Raw genomic sequence first — 26,592 nt, 5'->3', positions numbered from 1 at the left:
GGTTCCCTGAATTGAATGCATAGTTTGTTTCTTATGATTCCTTACTGTTTAGTTTTGTAAATGTTTAAAACTTCTTTGAAGTTTTCTGTGAGCACAGTTTTAGGGTCTTTCAGAATCGCATCGATTTCGATCTGTAGCATTTTCATTACGTTTATGAAGAGTATGCCATTTTTGTTCTCATTGAGATTTCTTCTTTGATTCAAGAGAATGTTGGGTAATTTTTATTTATTTTTTCTGCTTTCCTTTTCAGTTTTATTGTCTAGTGGTCACTTGATGAGGTATTTCTGATTTTTTAATTTGCCAACATTTTCAATGTGGCCCACTCTTGTTACACTTAGTAACGATTCCATAAGTTCTTGAAAAGGAGATATATTCTCACTCTTTAGAGTATAGAATCCCAATAGAAAAAGTAATTATGTAATTTAAATCTATATTCTTCATTTTTGTTTATTTTATTTTCTTGGGCTGAAAGATATCTTAATGCTGTTCCATTTTGTGTGTAAAGATTTTTGGCACTTTTATTTTCTTTGTGGATTATACCTTCTGTAATGTGCCCTGTTTTATTTTTGTATGACGATTTTTCTTGAACGTAACACTGTCTTATGTTATTATTGTTACCCTAGCTTGCTTATTGATAGCATTTTCCTTTTTCATTCTTTTCTGTTAGAATATTTTTCCTGAAGCAGTTAGGATTGCGTTTGTCAGTTCATTGGAAAACTTCACTGACGTATGGATCCATGTACTTTTAGACATTTTATTGTATTTTTAAAGTTTATTTTTTTGGGTGGGGGGGGAGCTCAAGTTGGGGAGGGACAGCGAGAGCATCCCAGGAGGCTGGGCACTGTCAGCACGGAGTCCGGTGTGGGGCTTCAGCTCACAAACCAGGAGCTCGTGACCTGAGCTGAAATCAGGTGTTGCTTAACTGAGTGGGCCACCCGGGTGCCCCTAAACATTTTATTTTGAATTCAGACAAGCAGATATACACTCTTTCATTAATGTCCATATGTGGGACCAGGGTTTTTTCTGTATCTATTGACTGAACTCTGTCAGCCTGAATTATGTAAAATCTGTCCTTAAATAATGCATTATATGTTAGTTTCCAATTTGGCACTTTGAAAGGTAGAATTAGAAGTTAATTACATTTGAAAAGCAATCTTTGTTCTGCTCAGGTCTGATCTCAGGGTCCTGAGATCCAGCCAGGTATTGGGCTCCTATGGCACAGAGCCTGTTTAGCATTCTCTCTTTCCCTCTGCCCGTCCCCCACTTGCGCTCCTCCTGGGGCTCACGAGGGCTTGCTCTCTCTCTCTCTCTCTCTCTCTCTGTCTCTCTCTCTCTCTCTCAAAAGAAAAAAAGAAAAGGAAAGCAATCTTTTTTTTTTTTTTTTTAATGTTTATTTATTTTTGAGAGAGGAGAGACAGAGCGTGAGCAGGGGAGGGGCAAAGAGAGGGAGACACAGAATCCGGAGCAGACTCCAGGCTCAGAGTTGTCAGCACAGAGCCTGATCCGGGGCTCGAACTCCCAAACTGTGAGATCATGACCTGAGCTGAAGTCAGATGCCTAACCGTCTAACCCACTGAGACACCCAGGCGCCCCAGGAAAGCAGTCTTTGTACAAATGCCTAGATTTGTTTAAAGTAATTTTTTCTAGGCTTTTGGAGTGGTTTCATTTACACTTAAGTCTGCAGAAGATTTTTTTTTAACCAGCTGCATTTATTTAGTGTTTACAAATCAATTGAGTGTTTTCGTAGGAAGAACTTTAAAACAGAATTCATTTACATGCTTAAAACATGCAGTGAATTTAAATTCAGAAAAATTAGGGTGCACATCAGCCATGTCCAGGTCCTATTTTAGGTACTGGGGATATAACTGTTGACAAAGACTGATCGCATTCCCGATCTCTAGAATGCGAGGAAATGTAATTCAGCTGATAGTATAGAATGATCACAGGAATGCTGAAGGAGAGGATAGTTTAATAGAGGTGGCTAATAGAGATTTTACCATATTTTGAAACTTTCTGAGATAGTCGGTTTTAATGTGTTTCTATATATGACTGGATTTTTAAAAATATTTCTTTTTTGCTTTATTTTATTTATTTTTTATTTTGAGAGAGAGAAATAATCTTAAGCAGGCTCCACGCTCAGCCGGAGCCTCACATGGGGTTTGATCTCATGAGCCTGGGATCCTGACCTGAGCTGAAATCAAGAGTTGGACACTCAACTGAATGAGCCACCCAGGTGCCCCTGGATTTTTAAAATCAGATCTGAAAATCTTTTTTCTAATAGTTGAGTTTATCCCACTCATACTTAATGGCATAACCAACACTAAGACCTAAATTCTATCATGTTTCATGTTATATTGGCCATTGCTCTTATTTTCTCTTTTATTATATAGTCTATTTTCCTTACTTTCTACTTCTATCTGGAAACTTTTTTATAAACTTAATGGCAAGTGGTGTAGATTCAGGAACAATGGAGAAGAATCCAAGGAACTACAGTGGAAAGTCATGAACCATGGCTTGCTAAGAAACTGGCAACCTTTAGGGCAGAGAGATATTTACAACAGTGAAACTCTTTATCTTGCTAATGTTTTGTGTGGATGCCTTGCTTCCATTAAAGTCTTTTTGTTCTTTTAAGCTGGTAGCTCCAAGTATGGTTTGTGGATCCCCTTTGATAATGATGCTAAAACATTATTTGCCTCTTTCACTGCATTGCCATTTTTACCAAGGGGGCAAAAAAAAATGGTGGGTAAAATTGAAGGTGCCTTTCCACGGGCAAGGAGTGGCACCAACTGTTGTGATGGAATTAAACTTCCATAGGAGTTTTTTTTTTTAAAGAAAGTAATGATTTTTAAAAATTTTTAAAGATTTTTACTTATTTTTTGAGAGAGAATATGCTAGCAGGGAGAGGGGCAGAAGGAGAGAGAGAGAGAGAGAATGAGAATGCGGGGTTTGATCTCAGAACCCTGGGATCATGATCCGAGCTGAAGTCAAGAAGTCAAGAGTTGGGTGCTCAACTACCTGAGCCACCGAGATGCCCCTTTCATAGCAGTTTTATATTCCTTACTTCTAGACATTTGTGGTAAAAAGAAAATTACAGTTACATTTAAGAATGTCACTGATGAAGCTGTAAAAATGACTGCATTTATTGAATCTTGACCCTGTGTACACATCTTTTCAGAATGCTTATGATGAGATGCAAACGTGTAGAACGTGTTCTCTTCCACATGCTGACCGAAGAAGGGAGCCTTGTGCTGTTGTTGTAGTTGCTGAGATAGCTCCTGTTTCGTGAAACACCACGTTTACCTGGCTGGCTCAGTCGGTGGTACGTTGGACTCTTGATCTCGGGGTCATGAGTTCAAGCCCCATATTGGGCGTAGAGCTTACTTTAAAAATAAAACAAACATTAATAAGAGAATAGTTGATGCCGAGATCCAGCCCCAGCAGGTCCAGGGGTTCCCGAAGGATGAGGGGCGTCGGCGAAAATAACAAATGGACACAGACAAGAGCAGTGGGTTCGACTGGCCGCTTTACTGTGGCAAACGTGGCGTTATATTTGTTAGCAGTTTCCTTGTAGCGTGCGTCATCTATGTTTCTCGGCATTACCTAATTCTAAAAACGTTCCTTTGTGTAATCACCCATTAAGGAACTTCATGGTTATTTCTTTGTAATGTTCCCTCCTGCCTTTTTGCTTATTGATTAACTTCTTCATACTACTTTCATTACGTATCTACGTTTATTTATAGTTTTGTAAAGCGTTTGCTTCGCTATTTTCATGAAAGGTCATCTAGCTCTCAACACCTCAAGTGGAACATTTACAGGGACCTGACTTCTTAATTGTTCCTTCGAACCATTTGCGGTACAAGGAACAAAAGTATTCGCTTTGGTCTGGGGTGCCGGGAGGGAGCCAAGAGGGCCCTGGGAACCCACGCCTTATGCGTTCCCAGAGAGACAGTGGGAACTAATGAACCATTCTGTACCTTGACCCACCAGGTCCAGTTATGCTCCGGAAGACCTCCTGGGGGCCAATTGGGCCTAGGGGTTTGAGTAACTTCTACCCATAGAGACATTGCTTTGTTGCCGGAGTGGGGCTTTTGAACCCACTTGCCCCCCTCCTTGGCTGGGAAACATGGGGCTATCCTTCCTTTAGGTAGGGGACGGGCAGGCGGGGGTAGCACCGGCTGGATATAAGGTTTCTTTTTTGTCCTGGGGGTCATCCCCAGAAAATATCCCCGAGTTTGCCCCCATGGCTTTCTTTTGAATCATCAGTGCCAGTTGGACCATGGGGATGGCCATGATGAGTAAGAGGAGGGATACCAGTAGCTTCCCGCTTGGAGGTTCGCTGTGCGTTGCCCTTCTGCCAACCACCTGGGCTGTGCCATCAGAAAGCCTGGATGGATCGGCTCCCGGCAAGTTGACAAACCATGGTTTTTCAGCTTGAGTTTTTAGTAGATATTTTCTCATAAATTCACTGACAGGATTGGTGTCAGTGATACGTCCAAGCTTTCAAGCGAACATAGACTTGTGGAGAACTTGGGTCTACCACTGTTAGCTTAACCTGCTTCCCAGTGCGGAGACTTTTCTGATGAGATCAGTGGTGATGTTAACAGGTGTGATTTTTTGATACTATATTATGAAATCTCTAATACCTGATGTTCTAAGATCGTACATACCTAGAGGATTGATTCAAAATGCAAGCTAGACCAATGGATTTGAATGTAATAGAGTAAAAAGTTATTGAAAGCGTTTCAGATTTCCCAGTGCAGCTAACTTTTTAGGGAACTATCACTTGTTGATTTTTGGTATAATATCACAGGAAAGCATATCCACAGTTCTATGAGAAGTTTATTAAAGGAAATATTTCTCCCTTTCCCAGATAGATATCTGTAGGCGGTTGGATTTTCTTCTTACACTTTAACTGAAACAACATAATGTAACAGATTGAAGGCAGATGGAAACGTGAGAGTCCTGCTGTCTTAAGTCAGACAGAAAAAAGATTTACAATAATGTGAAACAGCACCACTTCCCTCACTGAATTTTTATTGTTTGGGTAAATACATTTATTTCTTGGGAAAATGTTATTTACATTAACACGTGATGAGTATATTATCATTTAAAAACAAATATTTTAAAGTCTCAGTTTTAGTTTCTACTAGGGTAAATTTGAGTAGATAGAACCCACCTAGACAAAGCTTCTTGTCTGTGCTTTGGACGAGGATAAAGAGGTCCCCATCCTGGAGACTTGGGGGAACCCTGATTTAGCAGCAGGAGGACTGGCCTGGCGGCTTGTCGCAGGGGAAGAACGTGAGCTTCGCGGTGGCAGCCGGGTTCAGGCTGCACATCTGCTGTCTCCTCATGACAGATTATTTAACTTTGTTGGGCAGCTTTCAATCTCTGAGACCCAGTTTCCTCACTTGTTAAACTGACAATAACAAAACTATTTTATTCGTTGATGTTAAGTAGCTGTTCCATGTTGTATTTTAAATGTTTTCTTTCGGTGTTTTAATGGCCAGCACGACTAAGTCCAATCATTCCTTAAAAAAAGAGTCTGTGAAATTACTTGAAAACGTTACCTGCGGCCCATACAGATCAAGTATGCTCGTCTAAAACCTTTTCCCTTGAACTTTTTTATACACGTTTTCAAGTATATGTGTAAACTTCGAATTTTACAATTAAGAAAAGCAGTAAAACTAATTCAGAACATTTACTTAGGCATGATGAGACAGATGGTAATCCTATAAAAAGATGGCATATATTTTTGGAAGTGCAAACAGAAAAACAGATACTCTTAAAAATTCCAGAGTGATCTTTGCCTAGAAAATGAAGGGAAGAGAGAAAAGGCCATATGTTCTAATAGAACTTTTTATAGTTCTTAATGCATAGGATTTTTGTTTATTTAATGTTAGTGTTGAGTTACATATGGATTGGCAGTTGAAGGAAGAATGATTATCATGTAGATAATTCCCAAATACTTTTACTGTGGTTGTCAGTCTTTTGTTTCTACGAAATGGATGCAGTAGTGGGAAGTAGAAACCATTTGAACCCAAAATTTAGCGAGGTTATTTTATTAAATAAAAAAACTTGAGTTTATTTACTTATTTTGAGAGAGAGAGCAGGCAGGGGAGGGGCAGAGAGAGGGAGAGAGAGAGAGAATCCCAAGCAGGTTCCTCACCGTCAGCACAGAGCTGACATGGGGCTCGAATCCACAAACTTCAATATCGTGACCTGAGCTGAAACCCAGAGCTGGCCGCTTAACCGACCGAGCCAGCCAGGCGGCCCTCGTGAGGTTAACTGAGATGTGAATGTGAGTCACCCCAGAGTCAGTCACCAGGCCTGCTGCCGGGGCAGTCGTGGGCATCAGGTCGCCTGTCGTGTGGAGCAGTGTTCACGTTCGTTTCACTGCGGTGGGCGCTGAATGCAGTTGTATCAAGTACCTTCTTTGGACCAGGTACATGCTGCGAGCTGGGGTTGAGATGTTGGAAAAAATTGCCAGGGTCTTTGCTTTCACGTGGACTATGGATGGTCTGCTGGGCTGAGAGTCATTAATCAGGTGGTTATACAGACAGATCTAAGTGCACATCCTAGAAGAAGTGTGCAGGACTACGAGATCCTGGAATCCGGGGATCTCACCTACTCAGGAAGAGCAGGGTTCCCCGAGGAATTGGTGGATAACGTGAGGTGTGAAGGCATTAGTTGGAGAAGAGACTGAAACGAGCATTTCAGATTGAAGGGGCAGCACATTAAAAGTTCTGTGTAGAGTGAGGATGTGGTGAACATGAGCACTTTCGGTGTGACTGGAGCAAAATGACCAAGTAGAGAAAGGCCAGACTGTAGGGTTTTATTTACCACGATAAGGAGCTTTGTGACTTTATTCTGAAAAATGGCAAATTATGGCTTGAGGGTGGGAGTGTGGGAGGTGTAGGCGGGCAGGGCATCCGATCAGGTTTGCACGTTTAAAATGGTTTTACTCAGGGGCGCCTGGGTGGCCCAGTCAGTTAAGCATCCGACTTCGGCTCAGGTCATGATCTCGCGGTCTGTGAGTTTGAGCCCCGCGTTGGGCTCTGTGCTGACAGCTCAGAGCCTGGAGCCTGTTTCAGATTCTGTGTTTCCCTCTCTCTGACCCTCCCCTGTTCATGCTGTCTCTCCCTGTCTCAAAAATAAATAAATGTTAAAAAAAAATAAAAAATAAAATAAAATGGTTTTACTCACAATGACTGAGCACCTCCTAGGCCCTTGGAATGGTCCTAGACTCTTAGGAGACATCAGTGAATACAGTGGAGTTAAAATCCCTGCTTTTGTGAAGCTTATGTTCTTTTTTAACGTCTGGAGGGGCAGAAAGGCAACGGAAGAAATGAGAAAGTTTTATTGTATGCTACAAAACACTAACTCGATTCAAGAGGGTAAGAGGGTCTGTATTGCAGCTGACGTGCTGGGTCAGGGCAGGTGACCTTGAGAAGGTGGCAGTTGAGCAAAGACTGGACGGAATTGCGGGCTCAGCCGTGTGGATCTGCAGCGGCACTGGTGCCCCAAACGGTAGCGTGTTTGTGGCATTCTCAGAGCATTGAGTGGAGGAGTGGAGAGGGCAGGTCGTGCAAAGACCGGAGAGTCCTGTCAGCTCGGGCCCTACCGCTGTAGAGACTTGTGTTTTTCACTGAGTGGGGTGGGCAGCATTTCAGGGTTTTACTGTTCCCACGGTTTGTCGATTGGATGCGAGAAAGAGCAGAGTGTATGCGGACAGCAGATTGGGCTGTGTCGCCTCCATAGGGGCTGCCCCGGCCCTGCCCCCGTGCTCTCCACATCATGCTCTGGGGTTTTCTTCATCGTCATACCTGCTTTTCAGAACTTACCCAGTTAAGGATCTCTAAAACTCAGGCTTATGGTGTGTAGCATGGCCTCCAGATGTTTTCCACCCGACCCCAAGATGAATCTGGGTTATTTCTACTGTGTTATCCGAGGCCACACAGCTACACACACGTACACATACACGCGTACGCACGTTTCTCATGTAATGACTCGTGTGTTCGTAACTGGCGAACCCAGAAGCGTTTGCAACTATAACTGTTTCCTATCAGAGGTCATGTTTCAGTCAATTAACAATTTTTAATTGAAGTCAAATGTTCATGTCACTAAAACTGTATCACAAACTGGGACATTATAAAGAATGACTTGTAAATGGAAATTAGGTATTAATAAAACCTTCGCAAGAAGTTGATTCATTTTTTACTCTCTCCAGTGCTCATATGTTGACCCTGAAACTTGCTCAACCCAGCCATTGTTAAAAAGTCTAAGAGGATTGTGGTCTACTAGGGACACTTGGACAGTCCTCTCCAACAGCTGCACGTAGTTCCAAGTGATTGTTTTAATAGCTTACATTTTATGAAGAAAGTGCTCATCTGTTCTTTGGAGAAGGTACTTGGAGACCCCGGGGTTTTTGTTTTTTGATCTGCTTTTTGTCTTCAAAGGTACAGTCCTGGTGGGTTTGTATGTGTATGTTGGGGAGGATGATCTGTGGGCTCAAAACTGAGAAGTGCATAGTTAAACTAGAGCTTGTGCTTTTAAAAGCTTTTCATTCTTCTGAGCGCGCTTAGAATCCGACCCAGACACCTCGGTGCGCCATCTCATGCCCCCACCCCTCCTTCACACCATATGGTGTCGGGCACGGTGGGCTCCCCAGTGTTTCCGTGTTTCTGCAGTTTCCCACCGCAGGGCCCTTGAACTTGCCCTTCCTTCAGTCCAGAGAGTTGTTCTTTCCACCTCAGCCTTCCTTTGCATGACTGGCCTCTTATCATTCCAGCCTTGGCCCAAATATTGGCTTGTCAGGGAGGCTTTTTGGAGGGGTCGTAGGTGTTGGTGGATTCTAGAGTGGGAACCAGTATTCTCTGATTGCTTCCTTTCCCACCATGGTATCTGTCACAGTGACGATTATCCTGTGCTCCTTGGTTCACTCGTTTACAGCCTCTCCCAAAATAGTGACCATGATGATGGCAGGGCCACCCAGCTGTATCACTACCAGGGTGTGGTGTTCTTTCCACTTACAAGGTTTTCTCTGAAGACAGACCTTTTTGTGGGTTAAGACTCCTTTCAGGATCTGATGATAGTGATGAAAAGAACATGGACAGAGTATTTGGTCTGTGAGGTCAGGGGCTTGAAAGAGCCAGTAAGACCTGCTTGTGGATTTTACTTCCAGATGTGCTGGCAGTCGGCATGCAGCCAGGAGGCAAAGTTAGGAATCCCCAAATACCCTTCCCTGTTTCTTTGTTTGCAGCCTGGTCTGACTTCCATAACCTCTTAATGGTTGGTCGTGTTCAAAGTTTACTTCTCAAGAATACTATATTAGATTGTCCCTGTCCAGCCCTTTCCCGTCATTTCTTTGATCTGTCTTGGAGCCCACAGATGTCTTCTCTTAGTTTTGTATCAGCATAACTTCTTTTTTTTTTTTTTTTTAATTTTTTAATGTTTATTTATTTTTGAGAGAGAGACAAAATGCAAGCAGGGGAGAGGCAGAAAGAAGGAGACCCAGAATCTCAAGCGGACTCCAGGCTCTGAGCTGTCAGCACAGGGTGCGACATGGGGCTCGAATTCACCAACTGCGAGATCATAACCTGAGCTGAAGTCTGACTCCCAACCGACTGAGCCACCCAAGTGCCCCAAACAGCATAACTTCTCTTGGATCTAGTAGAGTACTTTTTTTTTTTTTTTTTTAATTTCAGGGAACGTGCACATGCGCTTTCATGGGGCAAGAGACAGGGGGAGGGAGAATCTTAAGCAGGCTCCATGCTCAGCGTGTAGGCAGACACAGGGCTCAATCCCAGAACCCTGGGATCATGACCTGAGCCTAAGTCAGGATTTAGGATGTTCTACCGACTGAGCCACCCAGGCGCCCCAGATGCAGTAGAGTAGCTTACACATGGAGTGTGGAAAGGCCCATACAGAGCTTTATGAAAAATAGCTTACAACAGGAAGGACAGTCCGTAGTACCTGCTGTAAGATTCAGATGCTTAGTACAACTTTGATTTCCCGATGATACCATAATCCGTATGTAGATAATGCCATGGATTCTGTACTTTTCACTTATCTTCAACTTTTCAAGATCAAAAAAACTTTATTTTTAAAATACTTGTATAACTAGGGGTGCCTGGGTGGCTCAGTCAGTTGAGGGTCTGACTTCAGCTCAGGTCATGATCTCACGGTTCATGAGTTCAAGCCCCACATTGGGCTCTGTGCTGACAGGTCAGAGCCTAGATCCTGCTTTAGATTCTCTCTCTCTCTCTCTCTCTCTCTCTCTCTCTGTCCCTCCCCTGCTTGTGCTCTGTCTCTCTCTCAAAGAATAAATGAACATTAAAAAAAATTAAAAAAAAGAATATGTGGAACTGAGTAATGGGGGGGAGTATTTACTATATTTACTTCTTTCTCTTTACTGGTATTGATTTGGTAGAATTCCAATAGCCTTTGCATATCTGAATGCATACCATGTGAAAGTATAGGAATAGATTCTGTATGGTAGAGCTTGTTGACTCACAGGCAGGTGTTTGTCCCTGTGGCCTTTTTAGATGGAATTGCCAGTCCTGGGTCACTTGTAATAAGGGCTTCTTATAGATGTTAGATTGCTCCATTTTGTTAAGAGATTTAGCCAGTTTTGCATGGTGTAGTTTTCCTGTCCCATCATTCCTATCATTTACTTGATAGTGAAGGAATATTTATTTGGTATCAAAGAATTTAAGCAGTATATATTAAATATGTAATGGTACCTCCTAGTTAGGAATAAAAAAATGAGTAAGACATTTCTCATTTCTTTCTGTAATCCTCTCTCTTCAAGGATTACAGTCTGGGGAGATACGATGTGAACAGAACACAAGCAATTCTAGGGCGCTGTGTGACGTACTATTAAGTAAGTGCATACGGAGTATTTGGAGTTCAGAGAAGGGGGAGAGAACTCTCCTCCAGCTGGGTGATCAGAGTAGATTTCAGGAAGAGGTATATTCTTCTAAGGAATTCTCTGAAAGGTGGATGACAGAAAAGAGCATTTAGCAGGAGGAGGGAGTAACCATAAACAGGCACAGAAGCAGGAAAACAAAAGCCTTCATAATTAAGATTGAAACTGAACTAACAGTTTACACCATTCCTAGAAAGTTGTTCCTGACCCTCTGTGGTCAGGTTGATTTACCTGCTTGGGTTTGAGAGACGGGGTGACATTCCAGACAGATCATTAGAAGTCATTCTGGTTGTTAATCCATTGATGTAGATCATCAAGAATTTGCTGATTGTCAATAATCACTGCAAACATCACTCTTACTGGGGCTGAACAGGTTTGTTTTGTCTTGTATTTGCATCCTTTAGTTTTATGTTTTATAGCTATTGGTAATTAAGCTTTCTTAATCTCTGTGTGAATTGATGCCCAGTCCTTTGTATGAACAAAATTGGATTCGTCGCTAATGAGCCAGAAAATTATCACTAACACAGGCGGCTTTATTAGTCTTCAGGTCACCATTTCAGCCTGTTAAGACAAATAAATGCAATTTCAAATATTATGAAGAATTGTACTTAAAAGTTCTCTCTGATTAAGAGAAGTTAATGGGACTTTTGGTATACTTGGGTTGTCCTGTTTTCCTTAGCTTCACAAAAAATTTGACAGTTCTCCATCCCTTTGTGGTATCTTTTGAAGTTTTATTCTTTTCGTGCCTTGCTTACGAAATTTTATTCCTATCTCAAAGGCTTAAAGATATTTTATATTTTATTCTAACTAAACAGATTTTCACTATTAGATTTTTAATTTACTTGCAGTTTATTTTCAGTGGTGGTGTGAGATATGGAATCCAGTTTTCTCATTTTTCCGGATGCATAGCCAGTTATCTTAGCACCGTGGACTAAATTGTGACCTTTGCCATTGGTTTGCCTTCTCTCGTGCATCAAGTTTCCATATATGCACGGGCCTGCTTCTGTGTGTGACAGTTTTTCTGTTTGCAAAGATTTCTGCAAATATTTCCATGGTACACACGTATATAATATGACAGAATTATTTTATGTTATTCTGGAATAGTATTTAGTTGCAACAGAATTTAAAACTGATTCTCAGGCATTTTTAAAACTTCATACTCTGATGAAGGAGTGTGAACATGCAATGTACAGATTTTCATGAAGACACTTTTTTTGGCCTTCCTAAAATATTTCTGTAGAAAGGCTAGTTGATGTGAAGTTAGTATGTAAATGCTAAGCGTGTTAAGTTATATTAAGTCACTGGTTGTCAACTTTGGGAGTAGCCACGTAGTCTGTTGAGCTGTGGGGTTCTGTGGTCAAGGTGTGGGGTTCCGTGGTCAGGGTCCAGGACTTGGTCATCCATGAGGCCCATGATTTGGGCTCACGTCATACAAACACGTTACACTGATTTTTGCCAAAAGCCATCTGGTTCACTTTTATTTACTATTTATTTATTTCTGTGGTGAGTAGGATATTGTCTCCTTTCTGTTGATCTTTTTTTATACTTGGTGACGTTTTAAAATTTCAACATAATTGTACACATATTTTTATTCCCAAGTGAACAGCTTATTTTACTTCGCTTGCATTTCACGTTGGCCTCTTTCTAATGGCAGGTTGTAATTCATCCTAGTCATCTATCACCAAAATATCTAAATTCCACTACATGGCGGTTTTACCTTTTCAAATGTACCTGTCACAGTCAAGGGTGTGGACTGTTACTCTTGTCAAGAGAGATTAGATATTGGAATCTGTCTTTGGCTACAAAACCTATACTTCGTCTACTTCGTCAACTCCAAAGGAGTGACTTACCAGCTAAAGAATAGTGTCCTTATATTCTCTACTTCACATTTATGAAATGGCCATGTTTTTGTCAAACAAATTAAAAATGTGAATAACTTATGTATTACATGTTAATAACTTAGATATTAGGTAGAAAGTAATGGTACTTGGATAACGAGTTCATCTAATCCACAGCTTGATATGATGTTTAAAAGTAACTGGTGCTCCAAGTACTTACATGCATTTTATTTCCTACAACTTGCTCAAAAACATAGTACATGACAGTACGACTTTTTAAAATTGCTTTTTCCTTTATGGAGATGATATTGCTGATCCCCTGATAGGTTGTCTGATCTGAGTGGTTTTTATTAAAAATAATTTCCTGCCGATTCTGTGTACACAGTAACCAAATCCTATCTGTCCATGAAGTAAACATTTAAAGATACCTCTCCCCTCCGTTCCCACCATAGTATCGTCAGTATGTTACTAATAGATTTGTATTATAATTTATCCATTCATAGATGTCTCTCTGCCACCGGGTTATGAGGCCAGAACTGATTTATTAATCTGCATATGACCATACAGTGCTGGGTTTGTAACAGGGGCTTAGTAACTGCACAGTGAAGTCATGAATGTCGTCAAGCTTGGAGCCTGTAGTCCTTTGCCAGGAAACTAGTGGTTGGGGAGTTGGAATCTTGCTGTTAGTTTTATCAGCATTTTGCTCAAGTCAAGCTAATCATCTTGTGATGGCATTATACTTTGATGCTTGCAGAAACTGCAGAGCACAGACATAGAGGAAATAAACATAAAGCATTGTGCGTAGTTTCAACAGAATGTCTTTGCAAAGCAGTTATTACTGTTAATATTACTTCTGGGGCAAACTTTTCCCTATAAAACGACAGTCAGAAAGCCTTCGCAGAATTGAAATCCTATCTTTTCAGTGATGGAATGAGGTACAAGATAGTTTAGAAAATATATTCCTGGATACAGAGGTATAAAAACTTGCCAGGCGAAATTACCAAAAAAAAAAAAAAAAAAAAAAAGGAAGAAATCCTAACTCGGGAAATGTGCTTCCTAATCTTCAGAATAGATCCACACCTACACATATCTAGGTTTTCACGGGTCGTCCCTGGCTGCCAGCGTTGGGTGTCTCCTCTGTGCGAGGCGCTGGGAACATGAATGGGAACGGGCCTTAGTCTAAGGAAACGCAAAGGTGTGTTCTAAAGGGGCATTTCTAGACTTTTTCCAGATTATCACAGATCATGGGATTCTTTTACGTAATTTTACAGATGCCTCCGTATTTGAAAGCGTGTGTAGATTGTTGAGGAGTCAGGCCGACTCGTTCTCCTGCTGGTGGGACTGGGCGTCTCCACCGAGAGCGCGTGCTGTCGCCGTGTCGCGGCCTGGGGTGCAGGCAGGGGAGTGCGGATCCGTGCGGTGCGCGTGGGGCGGAGGCTGAGAGTGGGTGTCGCGGGGGCGGTGTCGGCGAAGGCCGGAGCGTGGACTCCTGTCCGGAAGCCGGGTGCGGAAGGAGAAGAGGAAAGTTAGGCTTTGCCCTCGCAGCATCCTGACAGGCTTGGCAGGGGCCGTGAGCAGGGGACTCACGTGTCCTCCTGTGGAGGCGAGAGGATTGAAACAGTAAAGTAAAACTTCTGTGGAAAGACTTTTTTTTTAAATGTGACTTTTTTTTAATTTTATTTTTTATTTTTTAGAAAATGGCTCCAAAGGGTATATGAAGCTGGAAAAGTACATAGATGCAGCATTGCAGCCTCTCCAGATGTTTGAGGATAATATTCCGGAGAGAAATTGATCCCCTCGGATTAGGTAACTAGTCATAATGAAGAAAATTAGTCTTAAAACCTTCCGAAAATCTTTCAACTTGAATAAAAGTAAAGAAGAAACGGATTTCATGGTAGTGCAGCAACCGTCACTGGCCAGTGATTTCGGAAAAGATGACTCCTTGTTTGGTAGCTGCTACGGTAAAGACATGGCCAGCTGCGACCTCCACAGCGAAGATGAAAAGGGTGGGAAGAGTCGATCGAAGAGCGAAAGCCTGATGGGTACGTTAAAACGACGCCTGTCTGCGAAACAGAAGCAGAAAGGCAAGGGCAGTGCGCCCTCCGGGAGCTCGGCTGACGAGGACACCTTCTCCTCCTCCTCGGCACCCCTGGTCTTCAAAGACGTGAGAGCCCAGAGGCCCATCAGGTCCACTTCGCTCCGCAACCATCACTACAGCCCTACGCCGTGGCCTCTGCGACCCACGAACTCGGAGGAGACGTGCATCAAGATGGAGGTGAGGGTCAAAGCCTTGGTTCACTCTTCCAGCCCGAGCCCAGCCCTGAACGGGGTTCGGAAGGATTTTCACGACCTCCAGTCTGAGACTGCGTGCCAGGAGCAGAGTAGTTCACTCAAGAGTTCAGAGTCTCACAATGGAGACTTGCATCTTCACCTTGATGAACATGTGCCTGTAGTTATCGGACTTATGCCTCAGGACTACATTCAGTATACTGTGCCTTTAGACGAAGGGATGTACCCTCTGGAAGGGTCGCGTAGCTATTGTCTGGACAGCTCTTCTCCCATGGAAGTCTCTGCGGTCCCTCCACAAGTGGGAGGGAGCTCCTTCGCCGAAGACGAGAATCAGGTAGACCAGGACCTAGTGGTGGCCCCAGAGATCTTTGTGGATCAGGCGGTGAACGGCTTGTTGATTGGCACCACGGGAGTCATGTTGCAGAGCCCGAGAGCGAGTCACGACGATGCCCCCCCACTCTCACCGTTGCTACCTCCAATGCAGACCAATCAGATCCAAAGGAACTTCGGTGGGCTCACCGGCACAGATGCCCACGTGGCAGAAAGTATGCGCTGTCATTTGAATTTTGATCCTAACTCTGCCCCTGGGGTTGCAAGAGTTTACGACTCGGTGCAGAGTAGTGGTCCCATGGTTGTGACGAGCCTTACAGAGGAGCTGAAAAAACTGGCGAAACAAGGATGGTACTGGGGACCAATCACACGCTGGGAGGCAGAAGGGAAGCTAGCAAATGTGCCAGATGGTTCTTTTCTCGTTCGGGATAGTTCTGATGACCGTTACCTTTTAAGCTTGAGCTTTCGCTCCCATGGCAAAACACTTCACACGAGAATTGAACACTCAAACGGTAGATTTAGCTTTTATGAACAACCGGATGTGGAAGGACATACGTCTATAGTTGATCTGATCGAGCATTCAATCAGGGACTCTGAAAATGGAGCTTTTTGTTATTCAAGGTCTCGGTTGCCTGGATCTGCAACTTACCCGGTCAGACTGACCAATCCAGTGTCACGGTTCATGCAGGTGCGTTCTTTGCAGTACCTGTGTCGTTTTGTTATACGTCAGTATACCAGAATAGACTTAATTCAGAAACTGCCTTTGCCAAACAAAATGAAGGATTACTTACAGGAGAAGCACTACTGAAAGATTATGAGAACCCCCGCATCTTGCACTTTGGGAATAAGAAAAAGAGATTGAAATACAGTTTACAAACTTTCATTGCTATCGAAATCTTTTGCTGCCATACTATTTCAGTTTTATGTGTAAAAGTAATCAATTTGTTTAGTTAGGGGTGGGGAAGTGTCAGCAAGGTGTCTTGGGTTTATTTTGGTTCTTTATAAAGGGAAGTCTCGAGGTTTTGGAAGTGTGAATTATCTTTCATCAATGTGCAGAATAATCACAATGTGAATTATCAGATTCTCCTTAACCACCCCCCCCAAGTCCTTTGCTGCTATCCACTGTGATTTTTATGCATTAAAAGCACATTTCATGTGTATTCAACCCTAAGTAAAGTTGAATGAAACTTACAGAATGAGTATTGTTATGTCTCTTTAAATGGCCCATTTTCAAAGATAGTGGTGAATAAACATACCCATGTGATAAAACACAGAATTTACACGTACACTGAAAATGATTTTTAATCTCCTACTTTAGAAAGATTTATTTAGAATTATGATTTGACATAATCTTGGGTATTAGAATGTAGACCCGCAGCATATCTTTTACAACACTTACTCTGAATTGTTTCTGAGGTTGTGCTGTGTTTTGGTTGTGGAAAGTGGAATTTTTCTGTTGCCTTCATTTTCATCTTGTGGTTTGTCTACTTTAATAAATGGCCTTACATTAAAAAATCATCAAGAAGTATATAACATCAACGTAAGAAAGCGTTGCCTTTTCTGTCATTAAGCTCTGGTACAAATTGGCATAACGTAAAAAGATCTGTGGGACTAGAACTATTACTGAAGAAATTACTAGATGATCATAGTTTCCTGTGATGATAATTTTTTTGTGTGTTAATTATACTTTCCTTTGGTAAAGTGTTTTTTCTGTGATTTCTTTCGCTTAGCCAACATTTTCTTTGGGTGAACTTGACGTAGAACCGATTTTCATAAAAAGAGTGGGTTCTCTTGCAACATTTAAGTTTATATAAAGTTTTAAATTGATTTGAATAGAAAACATTGTTTTAGAGTTGGATTTTTATTCTTTTATGTAGTCACTATTAAGATATGCTAGGTTTGACCCTTCTTCCTTCTCCCCACCAAAAACCAAAAAAACCCGATGACTTTAGTTGAAAAACTGTGGAAACTGTGGAGCATCATGTAAGAATATTAAAACCATATCAGGTATATGGAAGTCTTGTCACCTGCCATATACCGCTGTTTAAAACTAATTTATTGTTTTTTGGTTTTTTGTTGTTTTAAATCTAGCTGAGTCTTAAGTAAATTGGCAGGCATCGTTAGTTATTTTATCTCTAATTTAGTCGCTTGGATTGTGGGGCGGGGGGGGTTGTCCCCAGTACTTTTGTTATTTTTGAAATTCAGTGTTTATTCGCTGCACTATTCTTTAGTGAGTATTTTGGAAGTACCCCATGTAGAAAATGTTTCCATCTCAGATGAAACATACCATTTAAGACATTTCTTCCTTTGTCCCTCAGTTTTCCTGTCTCTTACCCGTCAATTAAAAACAAGACTAAAGGTCTTAGGTCAACCCTAATGGCTTTGTCATTCAGTATCCCTGTTTTTTTGTTTGTTTTTGTTTTTTTTTTCCTCTCTGCTTTTTAGGGTCAGAACTGAGAAATACCAAGAAAAGGCACAATGATATCGTGTTATGGTATTTTGCCATAAAGGGGAAAAGGTACTTAATTTTGGTGGAATGTTGATTGTACCTTGTCATAAAGGCTCCTCTTTAATTTTCTGATGTTTTCACCTAATAAGATGGAGTATACTGTAATAATATAATTTAAGTGTTCACTATAAGCTATTTGGATTAAGAACTATTACAGAGTTGTAAACTTATCAAATTAATGCAAGACATTTAAACTATTTTTTTGCAAAACTATTTATTTTTAAACAATTTAAAATATATCTAGGGTGAGTTAAAAGTCCCTGTGCATCTATATTAGATGGCAGGTATTGTCACAGAGTCACTGTGTATTAATAATAAATGTTGAAATGGCTTCTCCATGTTTCTAGAAGCATTTACATGTACTCTTTGTGAGACCATGGTGCACAGAGGTCTTTGGACTGCCCTGAACCCCGTCTTCTTGTGTGGACATAGCCTGTTCCCCACGTGTTCCTCATGATACCATGTGTTCAAGATTTAGCTATTTAGTTTCAAGATTATTTTGATTTTCATCTAATGGTTTTTAAAATCATATTTTGTGTTTTATGGAGGGCAAGTCTAGATGCCGTTCTAATTCAGAAAGCCAGTTTTTTATGTGCTTTTTGTACATTCATAACATAAAATACTTTAAAATGCCCCATTCTAATCCAGTTTGAAATTGCTAGGGTCTGACAGTGTATCGAGAAAAATGAAAGTATTTGCCAAGAACTTATTTACAAACAAAGGAGTATTGCAGTATTTTCTGCTTTTGTGTAGAGAGAGCCATTTGGCATAGGCAGCACAAGATAATGTGAAAGATCGGCTTTATAGGATACTAAAATAGTCTGCTTAAAAATGGAAGGGAGAAAAGAGAGAAATCTCCATCCCGTAGTTTGGTCTAGAAACCATTTGCGTAAACTTCTGGATTACCCTGAGTGGCAGCTTAGATGACATGGACACAACCTGTAAGTGACATTTAAAGATATGAGCTCAAGGCAAGAAAGAGAAAACAGGAAAGCTGTATCCTTTTGCCATAGTAAATGAATCAGAGTTGTTTTCTTGAAGATTTCACCACAAAATACAATGGAGGCCAGAAGATAATTCTAGGCTTCCTAGGACACTTTTGTGCATTTTTATAAATAATAAGAAAGCATAGAAAGTACTTGAAAAATATCTCCCTCTTTCTCTTTCTAAGGAAATCTTCTCTTTCTACTTGGTGCAATAATCTGAAAATCTAGAAGGTCAAAAATATATCACAGGAAATGATCATAGAACTAAAAATAGTTTTTAAGGAAACGAGTTACAAGGGCAACCATCTTGCTGTTGAAGAAAATTGTGTGCCAGAAGGCTAAATCGTCGGCGTATTAGGAAATAAACACAAAGTATACCTTACAATTTCTGAGCCAGTATTACTGAAACAGGATAAAAAGTACAAAAATCTTAAATAGGTTCTATGCAGTGTCCCTGCTAGTGCTGGGTCTAAATATCTTAATGCTTTCAGAAACGCCAATTTTAATCCTGGACATTTCACATTATATACGAGAGATAATCTACATGAGTGATTCAAAATAGTATATATTAAATCTTAATGGCTGTTCATCGAATGCGAAGTCTTAATTTGAAAATGGAATCACACTACCAGCAAGACAGTTTTGTTGAAAACTCTAATAAGGAACAGTTGCCAGTTCCATAAATAACTTTAAAATTCCAAAATAAAGTATTGGTACGCTAGTAATCACAAATTTGATTTCTTTTAATACTTTTAAAAATCCTATTAGGAAGGGTTTTTTTAAATAAATGTTCTTTTTATTAATTAGTCATAACATCGTGAATGTGTAGTTGCTGTTTCTGAAAAGTGATCCAAACTCTACATCCAGAGATGATGAAAAATTCTTATAGAATTTTGTAATAAGTATACATGTTGGGTTTAAAGATATTTTATAGTCGTTGGGAGTGCCATGAAATTAATACTTGCAATCCAGATTGCTGTAGTTTACCCTTTTTCTGTATGTTTCAAATCAGGTGTGTACCATTTGTACTGAGAACACCACAGAATGAATTATCCAAAGTCCATTGATTTTAATATGTGTTTTGGTTTGTAAACAAATTATAGTAATTTCTTGCACATTTTTGGAAATTAATTGTATAAGGATTTATGTATCTGCTTCTAGATACAGTGTGTAAATAAAAATTTCATTCACAAGACCTGCCTTGTAGTTTATTTATATTTAATACCTGGATTACAGAATCTGATTTTAATTAAATCAGGTTAACTAGATAGTTTCTGGATGTCTCATAAACTTGCAGAGACTGGAGGGTAGGGACCAGCAAATTTAGTTTAAAAAAAAAAAAAGGCAGAAAAAAAACCAGGAAAAAGTGAAATAGTGTTGCTCACAGGAGAGAGGAAATGAATTTAGAATTAGCAAATATTGCTAACATCCTAAAGCCTTTAACATAAAGGCTGGAGTAACTGACAAACCATAACAAAACCTCTCCTAAACAGACTACTTAACATTAGCACAGTAATAAGACTTCACTAGAAGTTTGTACTGGATGATGAAATGTTTGGATCGTGACATTTTTTTAAATGTCCCTGTTGATAATATTTCATAAAAATAGAAGCAGGCTATCAAATTTTCTTTAATACTTTTAACTTTTTCCAGTTACTGGTTGTGAGAGTGTCTTAACCTTCTTAAAATTTTTTTTGACTCTTGTTTTCTTGTCTTTTACATGACTTGTCTTGCTAATGGATGTTTCACATCAGCTTCTCTGTTCCCACTCTCCCTACCCCAAAGCCTTCTCCCCAGAGTCCATGGCCCCCTGTAAGGCCAGGTCTGATGCTGGCAGAGAACCCAGTAGTGGTGGGGTCTGAAAGTATGTGTTTCTGAACACAGTGGACTTTGCTGGGGTTACACTTTTTGTCTTAAACTGCATATTCCCTACTTACTACCAGGCAACTTTGCCTGAGGAGTGAGAGGAGGGTCCTCTTGGCAAAGCCCTCCTATGGGTTGTACAAGCCAAAGAGGTTGGCCAGAGCAGGGGTTGTTTCCAGAGGGTTTACAAACAGGGCCAACTGCCTTATGTAGGAGTCACTTTGGACCATCAGATCCTGTGCTTGGCAACTGGCTTGCAAATAATGGTAAATCTTAAAAGGGAGACTTTTTGATCATGAGACATGGTTTTCCCCACACCAAGAAAGTTCTAGGAAGTGCAGATCTATATATGAGGCTGCCTTTTTCTGGTCTCTAACTTGGGTCTGTGAGTCTAACAGACACTTAGGACTCCATTACACCAGCCTAGGTCACAAGTGAATTTATAAAGTGTTCTCATTTTAGTAGAATCTTACTAAAGAGAACTTCTGTTGCTTTGTGTAAATAATCTGCTCTTTGGCCCTGCCTTGCCCCTAACAATTTTAAGAGCTGGCATCTCTGATTCCCTCCACTGAGAACTCGTTCTGAAGCCACCTGTTCACCTAATTCCTTTGCCACGGCGCATTTCTCTCTCCTCGCTGTAGTCCTTGGCATTCTTGTTTTCCGGTGGCTGGCAAGTGGTGAGCATCATTTGGCCCAGATAATTACCATCCCAGTAGTGATGTGGGGTGTAACAATTGCCTAGAAAACCGGTAGATGTGTATCTTTTAACACAGAAGACTACACTACATGGGTTCTTCTGGAATCAGCAGATGAAACTCGAGAGCTGCGTTTTATATCACCCGCCCCTTAAGAATCATAAGAAACATAAATTGTGCTGCCATATCTACTGCTAACACTTAGCATATATTTTACATCCTCAAAACAGCCCTATGCAAGGCAGGCACCTTAGCATCATAAAAAAAGACACAAAGGTGAACTACACAAGGTCACAAGATAGTGACAGAACCAGGTTACAAGTTCATGCAGTTTGGTTCCAAGATCCATGCTGTCATGCAATATGATACACTTCCTCTACTTGGGGTTTCCTATTATTTAGAATGTTTATTTCGGATTGTCATGGGAAAGAACTTCAGCACAAGCAAATGAGTTACCTACTGTGGTCTTCTTCAGACAACTACTCTGTAGCTTAAACAAGATGTTCTGTCTGGGCACTGGTGGGTAACCGTTTATGGGGCCTGACTCAGTGTATCTTATGGGCTTCATCTTTTAATCCTGAGGAAGGGAACATGGCTTTCCCTTGCATGGCCTTGGAAAAGTTCACTGGAAAGAAAACTGCCTAGGGACGCTTCTGTGGTTCAGTTGGTTGAGCGTCTGACTCTTGATTTTGGCTCAGGTCAGGATCCCAAGGTTGTGGGATTGAGCCCACGCTCAGTGTGGAGGCTGCTTGGGATTCTCTCTCTCTCTTTCTCTCTCTCCAGCTCTGCCCCTCTCCCCCACTGGCACACTCTCTCTCTCTCAACCCCCCCCCCCAAACCCTGCCTCATAAGCTAATATAGGAACACGATTTGGTGGAGTTGAATTGTAACTCTTGGGAAGCCTTCTCCACGTGTTTGGTACATAAGGAAAAATGTTCTCTCTGGGTTTTTGGTAATGTATTTGACCACACTGCCTGAGACGTTGTTGTGCCCTGTTGTACCAGGAGTCACAGTTTTATGCTTTATGGCACACAAAAGAATCTACCCTTTCCTTCTCATTTCCCACAGCCATGCCCAGCCAGTTCTCTTAAACTTCCTGTCATTTTGTAGTAAGCACATCCTGAACAAGAACTTCCTTCTGGAAGTAGTTCTAACTAGAACTCTGTGTTCTAGCTTCTCACCTGCACCTTAAGTGGGTAGAAAAAAATCACCAGCTCTGTTCATATGGTAATTGTTATGATGACTTCAAGGTAAATTCCCCTCCCCACTTCTGGGAAATAGCCACTTATATTATACCTAGCCCAGTATCATTAAAACAGCAATAATCGTGTTGTTACAAACTTTGAATAGTTTCCCTAAACCCTATCAGCACATATGACTAGCCTAGGAAGTTTAGAGAATTAAGACAATTAAGTGAAACTGAAAGTAGCTAAATCCCATTTAAAATGCATGTCAGTGTTTTCTGTGGTGTAAGTCTACAGGCAATGAATCCTCTCACCTTTTGTGTAACTGAAATGTGTTTATGTTGCCCTTTGTTTTTGAAAGACATTTTCACTGGATATAGAATTCTGGATTGACTTTTTCTTTTCCTCTGTGAGTACTTTTAAAATATCAGGGGCACCTAGATGGTTCAGTCGTTGAGCGTCCGACTTCGGCTCAGGTCATGATCTCACAGTTCGTGGGTTTGAGCCCTGTGTCGGGCTCTGTGCTGACAACTCAGAGCCTGGAGCCTGCTTCAGAATCTATGTCTCCTTCTCTCTCTACCCCTCCCCTGCTCGCTCCCTGCCTCTGTCTCTCTTTCAAAAACTAAAAAAAAAAAAAACGTTAATTTTTTTTTTTAATCATTCCATTGTCTCCAGGACCCTGTTATTGCTGATGAGAACTTAGCTGCCATTTGCATTGCTGTTTTTCTGCAAATTATGTGGAATTCTCTTACTCCCCCCACCACACAGCTTTTAAGATTTTCCCTTCTCTTTTTCTAACCCTTTCTTGTTCTCCTTTCCCTGCACTACTGATAATTTTTGATTGGATGATGAACATAGTGGATGAAACATTTTAGGAACTCTGGGCTGTTACTGTTTTCCCCTGAAGGGGGTTAAGTTTTCTTCTGGAAGTCAGCTAGAAAATGGAGAGATCGTGGGGTGCCTGGGTGGCTCAGTCGGTTGAGCGTCCGACTTCAGCTCAGGTCATGGTCTCACGGTTCATGAGTTCGAGCCCCACATCAGACTCTGCGCTGACAGCATAGACCCTGCTTGGGATTCTCTGTCTCTCCCTCTCTCTCTCTCTGCCCCTCCCCCACTCAGGTGCTCTGTTTCTCTATCTTTCAAAATAAATAAACTTAAAAAATTTTAAAAAAAAGAACCAATTAAAAAAAATGAATAAATAAAGATTCAGGAGCATTCAAGAGTTCCTGAGGAGCATTAAGGTGAGGACCAGAGAGAGGGGAGCTTATCTGAATTTTGCTACTGGTTTTACTACATTTACCTTTTAATAAATATTGTCTAAACTAAAATCATATTAAAAAATTCAAAAGTATCTTAATTGAGAATAATGAACAATCTTTCAATAGCGAGCAATTTGCAGATATATGAATTGCACAATAGAAAAACGTTCCTTTGGCATAAAATTTCCCATAGCATGTACATTGCCCATTTTCATTCAAAAAAATTGTCTGCAATAGTGTAAAGATTCTGCTGTGCACAGAATTAACTCTATAGGACAGTATCAGGTGTTGCTTTTACCTTTTGACCCATTGATGAAAATCAAGAAAAGTATTTGTCTTACTGGATTATTTAAAGGGGCTACTTTAATGATAACAATTTTAAGAACTCAGTATTGCCTAATGGGTAGAACCGAAAAAAAAAAAAAAAGTTTTTCCCCCACTTAGTTAGATGTTTAGTTGTAATGATATTTCTCAGGGACATATGACCCTATAATGGTATTTTGGTTTAATAATTCTAGACAAACCCAATCCATAACCAAGAGAACTTTTTCCCCTTTCGTTGTGAGTAAATGAATCCACTCTGGATGGAAAACATCCTGTCATTAATTTGCTTTGACTCTGCTCTTGCGGCCTCCATCCCAGGGGTCTTTCAACCCCAACCCAGCCTTTGTTTTACTCCAGAGAGAGAGCATTGTCACTATTTCTGTTTGCGCTTGGGTGTGATGCTCCAGCATCTAACAAAAGTCCTGTTTCAAAAACAAAAATTGATTTTTTTTCAGGGGAGAGATTCAATCCCAAAATATTTCCTCCAGTCGTAGCATATGAATAGATTCAAGCTAAAAGGAAATTTAGGTTGCTGAAATCATTCCATCAGAGGTTAAAATGTACAACCCCTTTTTCCTTCCTTTGGTGGGGCACTGCTCTTCCTTATGGATCTCCAAATGAAACCACTGTAATGAAAAAAAATGTGGCCAAGCGTGAGGCAAAACTATGCATCTTTGCTGCGACCTTGGGGCTCTCGTGAAAATGTGCTTGCAGGGTCCCTACACATTTACGAAATGATTGTTTTCATGGCTTTGATCCTTTCTGAGCTGGTCTCTCAATTTACCCAATGGCCTCATTTTCACCAGAGAATACCTCTCCAGGAAGCAACAAGATTGTGAAAGGAAACTTTGATCTGTATCCTTTGATTATGGGGAAAAATATAAATGTAATTCACTTATTAGAAACGGTGTAATTTTGGGAGCCTTCAGCTGGCAAGTAGCACCAAGGCGTGGGTCATAGAAGCTTACACTTTGAGGCCTCCCTCAAATCCTGACTAGTTATTTCCCCAGCAGTGATGTTTGATGGTTGGTTCTGATTGCTTCACAAAGTGATTTAGTTTTCTTTTCCTTTCTTTCTTTTTTTCTTTTCTTTTTCTTTTTCTTTTTTTTCTTAACTACTTCTGAGGAAGCAGGTTTTCACTGTTTAGAATTTAAAGACAATTGGTGGAATCCAGAAATTCAGCAAATGCCAACTGGAAAGGGAAATCTGAACTTTAGGTTTTAGAACAATTTGGACCAGAGCTTGATTTTATTTTCCTTTCTGCCTTACAGACTGATATTCCTGAGCTTTTATATTGTTTCTAGTCATTTGTGGCTTTTTAAGCTGTCTACATCTGCCATGTGATAGGGAGATAAAATGTGAATTCTGCGTTTAACTAAATTAATTTAATTAATAGGAGTTGTTAGCTCAAGGAAGGGCATGAAAGAGTCCATCTAAAGTTCATTCAATATGTAACATTGATCAACTGCTAAATTGCTAACCTTCATCATTAATTTATAGGATCTTGGATTTTAACCTTGTTAACTGTTTTAGTTGAAAGGATTTCTCTATACAACCGACTGATAAGACTGCAACAGGGTGGGAATATATTTCTATTGTTCTCAGAGGAAGTTAAAATGCAAGAGGTTTAAATGTGCAAGTAACAAAACTCATAGTAAAACTCTGGGTAAAAGAAATAAATGTACTTATTTTTTTTTTCAGTTTTCATTTCCATGTTCGCCTTAGGGTAAAAATTCAATTTTAATATCGTAATGTTGGTTTCTATTCAGCACTTGTGGGAGAAATGAATATGCTGGGACCCAGAGGTTGAATATATATTAAGATAATCTGTTTGAATTTTAATAATTTTAATAATCTGTATGAATTTTTCAATTGCATTTCTCACCAACTTACAGATTAGTAAACTTTATTTTTCATTTAAGTAGATTACAGCACAAAGTTCTGGAGCAAATTTGCTAATAGCCTAGCTCTTTCGTGACACTGAGTCAGATATTATATGTTTATAGCTCTCATTTTAGCAATTAACCATAGACTGCTTAACTGTTCACTGTAAAACTGTCTGATTCCCACAGGAGATTATAAAGTCCTGGAGAGTAAGGTTATAACATTGCCATATTATCCAGTGTCTGGAACTTGATTACTTTCTTTAAAACTTTACTAAAGGTAATAATAATTTTCATTAGCAGGCACATATGCCAAAGTTGTTTATGGTAAAGATAAAGGTGATTGGAAAATCTTTGAAGTCTTTCTTTTTCTCTTTTCTTGAATCTTTGCAAATCATGAGTCTTTTAAAAAAAAATTATAACATAGGGGCATCTGGGTGGCTCAGTGAGTAAAGCATCCAACTCATGATTTTGGCTCAGGTCATGATCTCACCGTATGTGGGAA

At 40.5% G+C, this 26,592-nt stretch overlaps 1 protein-coding gene across 6 annotated transcripts in view; it reads left to right on the top strand.

The window, feature by feature from the left end:
* Window positions 1–26,592, top strand: part of SOCS6 (suppressor of cytokine signaling 6) — a 102,361-nt gene that overhangs the window by 14,299 nt on the left and 61,470 nt on the right. For 2 of the 6 annotated variants that reach the window (XM_040478584.1, XM_040478585.1), the window contains exon 2: window positions 14,460–20,074. The exons of the other annotated variants lie outside the window; for them this stretch is intronic. In XM_040478584.1, coding sequence (XP_040334518.1) covers window positions 14,585–16,192 — 1,608 coding nt within the window. In that variant the 5' untranslated portion in view covers window positions 14,460–14,584 and the 3' untranslated portion in view covers window positions 16,193–20,074. Of the gene's footprint in view, window positions 1–14,459; window positions 20,075–26,592 lie in introns of those variants that run through there. 6 annotated transcript variants of the gene reach the window in all.

The sequence above is a fragment of the Herpailurus yagouaroundi genome, unplaced genomic scaffold (genome assembly GCF_014898765.1).
Source record: "Herpailurus yagouaroundi ecotype Mexico unplaced genomic scaffold, PumYag 142, whole genome shotgun sequence".
Classification (NCBI taxonomy): Eukaryota; Metazoa; Chordata; class Mammalia; order Carnivora; family Felidae; genus Herpailurus; species Herpailurus yagouaroundi.
Note: the sequence above shows the minus strand (reverse complement) of the source record. Positions and strands in the feature narration are given on the sequence as shown.